The sequence below is a fragment of the Gekko japonicus genome, unplaced genomic scaffold (genome assembly GCF_001447785.1).
Source record: "Gekko japonicus isolate JY-2015 unplaced genomic scaffold, Gekko_japonicus_V1.1 scaffold4215, whole genome shotgun sequence".
Taxonomy (NCBI): domain Eukaryota; kingdom Metazoa; phylum Chordata; class Lepidosauria; order Squamata; family Gekkonidae; genus Gekko; species Gekko japonicus.
Genome location: NW_015167174.1, coordinates 51,635 through 58,645, shown reverse-complemented (window position 1 = coordinate 58,645; position 7,011 = coordinate 51,635). Strand labels below are relative to the sequence as shown.

At 42.9% G+C, this 7,011-nt stretch overlaps 1 protein-coding gene across 1 annotated transcript in view; it reads left to right on the top strand.

Moving 5' to 3' along the window:
- The first annotated feature begins 2,277 nt into the window (after positions 1-2,277).
- Positions 2,278-7,011, top strand: part of HRAS (Harvey rat sarcoma viral oncogene homolog) — a 33,931-nt gene continuing 29,197 nt past the window's right edge. Inside the window, exon 1 of the mRNA XM_015413124.1 lies at positions 2,278-2,427. Within this exon, the coding sequence (XP_015268610.1) occupies positions 2,317-2,427 (111 nt within the window). The 5' untranslated portion in view covers positions 2,278-2,316. The remainder of the gene's footprint in view (positions 2,428-7,011) is intronic.

The window sequence follows — 7,011 nt, the reverse complement described above, 5'->3', positions numbered from 1 at the left end:
AAACAGCATTGTTGGACAGCTCTTCACAGTCACAGCAGTCGCATGGAAGTAGTGTTTCTTTCTTTTTCTTTCTTTCCAAAAAATGTCGGCATGTATTTTCACATGTGGTGGAGATGTGAAAAAGTACAAAAATATTGGTGCAAAATATATAATACAGTGAAAGAAATAACAGGATTAGAGTTACAGTTTATACCAGAAATATGTTTATTAAATATATTTCCAGAAAAATATAATAAGGAAAAAATATATATAATGTATATTTTTTACAGTGGCAAGAATAATGTTAGCAAAATGTTGGAAATCAGATATAATACCCTCAAAGGAGGAACTGATAGAGAAACTGTTATGGTTGGCGAAAATGGATAGGTTAAGTTTAATACTACAAGGGAAGACCAGGATGTGTATGAGAAAAGATGGGGAAAACGGTATATATGGTTGAATAAGACGATGTGAAAAAATGACTCACGAGAATATAAGTGTAAATCTGCTAAAAAGGGTACCAATAATATATATAAAATATTTAAATGTAAAACTGTAATCTACATATGTTAATTACAAAATTACTAAAACTCTAAATTTCTACAATACTCTAACAACTGTTATTCAACTGTTGAGTAAGTATCATAGGGGTTATACAATTCTACTCCCCATCTCCTAAATCTTCTGGATTCTTTCTAAAATTGTACTACATGTGCAGCACATATTTTTTGGGGTTTATCAATGTATTCATGTCCTCATGATCCAGTCTTTCTGAATAGGAAAGCTATGTGAACTATTTTGATGAGGAATGACAACAAGCCAGTGAGGTGGACTATTGCTAGAAATTTAGCACAATTTATTATGATCTGTGGAGCAGGATCAAATAATAGCTTCCTACTTATTTCCTTGTCCAAGTATCCATGGTACCTTTTTATAACAGCATGAATAATTTCATAAAATGTACAGCGGAGTAAAATATGTTCAGTTGTTTCACCTTTCCCTGAACCGCACGGGCATAGTTGCTCAGACAAAGGTACCTTTTTATACAGGCCTTCTAACATGGCCGAAGGATAGATGTTACATCGTGCCAGGGAGTATGCCCTGCAGTGAGAGGGAATCTCTAATAGTGATAAATTCACTGTGGGAGCAACTATATATTTTGCTTCCTTTGGGGCCAACAAATTCGACACCTTAGCAATATCACTTTGCCTTTCGGTCTCATATATTCTTTGTTTAACAATAGCCCTAGCTGCTGTTGTTCTAATAATTGCCCCTTGCACTTAAGATCTCCGCAATCAACTGTGCATCATGGGGTCAAAGAGGCCCCAGCACAGCCAAGCAGATGCCTGGGAGCAATTGCATTGGGTCTCCTGATTTCAGAGTTCTTCCATACCGTTGAAAGCCATGTCAACAGGAACTTTCTCAAGAGCCATCAGGAGACCATTCAGATCCATCTTTCTCCTGGGCATTCAGATCTGCCCACCATCACTGCAGAGTTTATGAGGTGTGCCTAATCGAAGCTCACCTGGTAAGGACTGAAAGTGCTGGGGGTTGACCTTGAAATCCTAGCTTGCAAACAGTGTTCCCTCTAAGCTGAGTTCGTGTGAGTGAGCTCACGGTTTTTTAGCCTCTGGCTCACACATTGTTGTCTTAGCTCAGGGAAGGAGGGCTCCAGAGCAAACTAATTGATGCAGCAGCCAAATCACTTGCTCGTAACTTTAACGCCAGTCGCTCGCAAAGCAGTATTTTTGCTCACAAGACCCCACAGCTTAGAGGGAGCATTGCTTGCAAATCGTGTCCTTTACTACTGAGCTGTTGCTTGCTGTGGCATGTTATAATTAAGCGAGGCATAGAATTGTGTCCACTACACCATGCTGGCAATATGTTTAAAGTAAACTAACAAGTACTAATTACCTGGACGAATAATATCCATTCACTGCTTTCTGCATATTTCACTCTGCCCAACTTACGTATTTGTGCAAGGACTTTAATTCCTTTTGATGTTTTTAGGTTTTTCTGTGTGTGTGGGGGGGAGAGATGTACAATGGGCTGTTCGGGTCTATATCGTGTAAACAGTGCATAACTGATTAGGTCTTATATTGCTTGATGAACCTGAATGTCAGTAACCTTTTCTTTCTGCCCCAGCGCCTTTGCTGGAGTTATTCCTGCTTTGTCTCAAATACTCTTGCATCAATATTCCCGATGCTGTTATGGTGGCAAGGAGCAGGCGCAAGTAAATAGGAGAATAAATGTGTATCAAAGTTTATGTTTGTATTCTTCTCTCTTCCCTCAGGCGGCTGTGTTGAGAGGGAACCCTGAGTTGGGGTTGGCCAGAAGATGACGGAATACAAGCTCGTAGTGGTTGGAGCCGGTGGCGTTGGGAAAAGTGCTTTGACTATTCAACTTATCCAGAACCATTTTGTTGATGAATACGATCCTACAATAGAGGTGAGCAGCTTATGTGTTTTGAGAAAGGAGCCCTTAAAACATTCTCCTCTTCTCTCTTGCTTTCCTGTGTACATTTAGCCCTGAATTGCCTCTACATCTACAATGAACTCCTGGGGGTGTAGAAATAATGTTGGGTTCCCCTAACTAAAAATAAAAAAATCAGATGTGGCATTTTGTGACTCTCCAAACCAAAATGCAGAAGTGATTTACAGATGAAAGGGCTAGGGCAAAACTGTGTTTCCTTACGTGGTGATGGGCACTCCAAAGAATAACAAGCACAGTAGGAGATGTACTATACAGAGGTCACAAAGTCCAACAGAAATCATTTCTGTATGAAAGACTTAACTGCTATGCTAAGCGGAGTTCTACCATTCTAAGCCCATTGAGTTCAAGGGACTTGGATGGGTGTAACTCTGATAAGGATTACACTGAGAATTTCACACGCGTTACAAACTCTCCCCTGAGGAGGCTTAATCTTCGCCATGATTTCTGGTCACAGGATAAGATGCTCGCTGAGGGATGTGGAACCCTGATCTCAACTCCTTGGCATGCTTTGTGTAGATCAGCCCGAAGTTCTGCGCAATCGGGAAAGAAATATGATAGACTCTTTCTGTTACTGTGTTGCTTCAGGATATGAGTGGGAGATTGTGTTTGAATGCTCCTCCATGCACATATGCACAGCATGCACATAGGAAGTTAGAACATGAAGGAGAGAGCTGTGTTGTATTGTTTCCCTTTAATGGGCTACCTGCAGAAGCTTTTATTTGGGCGAATGCTTCAAAATGATTCCATTCCATCTGCAAGTTGAAAGTGAGACAGTCCAAGTGGATTCTGTCTTGAGATGTCCCTAAATATGTACACTCAGCTCTTCATTGGTCTCCTCTTGCTATTTGTATGTGGACAACATTTGGTGTCCATGGCAGAGGCTGTTAAGATAGTATGGTGGTGAATCCTGTAAGCTGAACAGTTTAGAATTGTATGTCACTACACAGGCAGTCTAATCATTTGGCTTCCATTATGGAATCCCATGCTACAGAAATGTGACTGCTAACCCCCCCCTCTCCACTTGATGTGAACAATTACTTCAAATGTACATGGTGGCAGAGGGAAGAGTTGCATAAGTGTGGAATTTTGCTGGTCTGTTGTGTCACTATGCAGAATGGTTGCTTACTTTATTTATTTATTTATAAATTCAATTTATAGCCCGCCCTCCCCGCAACGCGGGCTCAGGGCGGCTCACAGTCAGGCATAAGCCAACACATAAAACACATTAAAACCATTTAAAATCATTATTACAGTATAACAACATTATTATTAAGTGCTCTAGATGTTCCATATGATCTTCCATAAAGATGACGTCTGAACGCTGGTATACCCACTCCGTGCCGTCAGTTTCGCGTGTCTCTTCCAGGGCCAGATAGTGATGGTACAGTAGTGGCGGCTCCTACTCAAACGCCTGGCGGAAGAGCTCCGTCTTGCAGGCCCTGCGGAACTGCGCAAGGTCCCGCAGGGCCCGGATCTCCTCCGGGAGCTCGTTCCACCAGGTAGGAGCCGCCACCGAAAAGGCTCTGGCCCTGGTAGCAGCCAGCCTGGCCTCCTTGAGGCCTGGCATCGTCAGGAGATGTTGCGTCCCTGACCGTAGTGCCCGCAGGGGAACATATGGGGAAAGGTGGTCCCTTAGGTATGCTGGACCCTGGCCATATAGGGCTTTAAAGGTAAGAACCAGCACTTTGAAGCGAATCCGGTACGCTATCGGCAGCCAGTGCAGTGCTTTCAGAGCAGGCCGGATGTGGTCCCTACTAGGAAGACCCATCAGCAGCCTGGCCTTTAGAAAGTAAAACCGTGTAATTTCTTTCTACAGTGGCAGAGGTGGTCTGCCTGTAGCATGGAAGAATTTCTGCTGTAGAAGGAAGAAAGGATTGACGCATCAATATGCTCTGCAGGTGTTTTGGCACAATATGAGGGCTTTTGCCAGGGGACAGAGAAGGTATCAAGGGAATTAACACACCATCCATTTCTGGGACTTTCAGGTTTGCTTGGAGATGCAGCTAAAGCTGTGAAGGCAGGAACATATATCTCAAACTAACTATATTTGACATCCCCTAGTTGTTTTTAGCAATCTTTTGTGTTTTAGCTTTGTGAGACTCTCATTCTATCATCTTCTAAGGCCTAGCTTACAAAAACAGCAGACGAGATGATAAAACTCTTCCTGGACCTAAAGCGGTTTAATAATTGAGCTTTTGTATTACTCTTTGTATAGTCAAATTTGCTGGATTGGATACCATAAGCAAAGGATTTGAAGATCACTTTCAACGTTTACAAATTTGGTTTGTTAAAAAAAGTCAAAGCTAATTTGTTTAAGCATTGTATAACCTCCATCTCTTGGGTTTTTAGTAGTTTTCTTTACTTTCACCCATAGTTTGTAGACACCTTCCCTTGTTCTTTTGTAGTTTATAGGAAATGCAATAAAAAATCCCCTACGGGGGGCTTAAAAAAACAACAGCTCTTCCTGGACTGTCAGGACTTTAAGGGGCGGAGATTCTTCCTGGGAGGGCAGGAAACCTTGAGCTCCTTTGTCAGATATCTAATTTTATTTCCTCATGCTATCTTGAACGAGGAGAGGTATTCAGTCCTACAAGCCCCCCATTCCCTTATAGTGATGAAGACCAAGAACAAGTTTACCATCACCTCTGCCGTTGTCAAGTAGGCCTCAGATCCTTGCCTCCAGATTCTATGTTTATGCCCTTTATTTTATTTATTTATTACTTTCCATTTATATCCCGCCTTGCCGGGCAAACTGGCTCAAGGTGGCTTACACGGGATAAAATACAATAAAACAATGAATACAGTAAAACTCCCATAATATCATAAAGTGCAAGTAAGACAATACAGATGGTGGCAGTTTCTAAACATGATCCAAGAAGAAAGTGGCATCCCACGGTGATAACACTAAGGGCCATAGTATGTTCCAATGGCTCATCCGTCAGTGGCAGCTCCTAATCGAAGGCCTGGTGGAAGAGCTCCGTTTTACAGGCCCTGCAGAACTGTAAAAGGTCTTAAGTCCCGCAGGGTCCGGATGTCATTACACAGAGGGTTCCACCTAACTGGTGCCAGAGCCGAAAAGTCCCTAGCTCTAGTTGAGGACAACTGGATATCTTTCGGGCCAGGGAACCCCAGGAGGTTCTTCTCTGCAGAGTGTAATGCTCTTCAGGACGTGTACCAGGAGAAGCGGTCCCGTAGATAGGTTGGTCCCAGACCGTTTAGGGCCTTAAATGTTAGCACCAAAACCTTGTACCTGAAAGCGTGCTCTGTGGCGATTTAAAGTGTTCTTAAACGAAAAGACCTCTGTTTTTCTACATCTTTGTTTTCCTTTAAAAACTAATAAAATGGGGGCGGCGGGCTGGGTTTCCATTAGCATAAATGAGCATGAGTTGAAGGGATCCCATCTTCCCTCCTCCCATAGTCCCAATCTGCGCTATTACCTGTTATGAATGATCTTTGTTTTGTCTCTTTTGATTCTTTACATTAGTGCTGTGATAGCGAAATGTAACGCGTACCTGTTCCTTAGGATCAGGGCTATTTTTGGGCAGGAACGCACAGGAACGGAGTTCCGGCTGGCTCCCAAGTTGGCCATGCCCAGCAGGAACTCATTAGCATAATAGGCCACACCCAACAGCAGAAACTCATTAGGATTGGCTACATTAGGAGTGTGTGGCCTAACATGCAAAGGAGTTCCTGCTACAAAAGAGCCCTTGGTTTTGACAACAAACAAGGTAAACAGAATAAGAAGCAAAAGGTGGGTGTGGCTGGATAACCACACTTCTGGTAACATGGGGGTGCGGCCTAATGGGCTAATGAGCTGTGCTGTCAGGGGTGTGGCCTAATATGCTAATGAGTTTCTGCTGTTGGGTGTGGCCTATTATGCTAATTAGTTCCTGCTGGGCTTTTTCTACAAAAAGAGCCCTGCGTAGATCAAAACAGAAATACAGTTTTCTTGTCAATGAATTTCATGTCTGGGAGAGGTTGCACATGGCTTAAAAAGAGATACTTCAAAGATGTCGTTTTTAAAGCGTGAAGAGATAAAGGACATGGATTTTTGTTGGGGTGGAGATGAGAGCATGTATGATATGGATGTAAGGACTGTAGCACCAGTGGAAGGATTGTGATTACTTCTCTGAGGTGCTTAGTGCTAAGAAACTTTCAGTGAATACAAACTGGTTTTTCTGCTAGCACTAGGGGATCCAGTAACATTGGGACAAATTGCAGTTTGACTATATCGGACACAGGTGGTTTCTGTGCCCTGGCAGCTCCGGCTTCCTTCCTCCCCTTGTGTGTGGAGCTTGTTTTAAAAACTTCCTGGATTGATAAAGCTCTGCACCAGTGTTCCCTCTAAGCTGAGTTAGTGTGAGCTAGCTCACAGTTTTTTTAGCCTCCAGCTCACACATTTTTGCCTTAGCTCAGGAAGGAGGGCTCCAGAGCAAACTAATTCATGCAGGAGCCAAATTGCTCACTCACAACTTTAATGCCAGTAGCTCACAAAGTAGAATTTTTGCTCACAAGACTCCACAGCTTAGAGGGAGCATT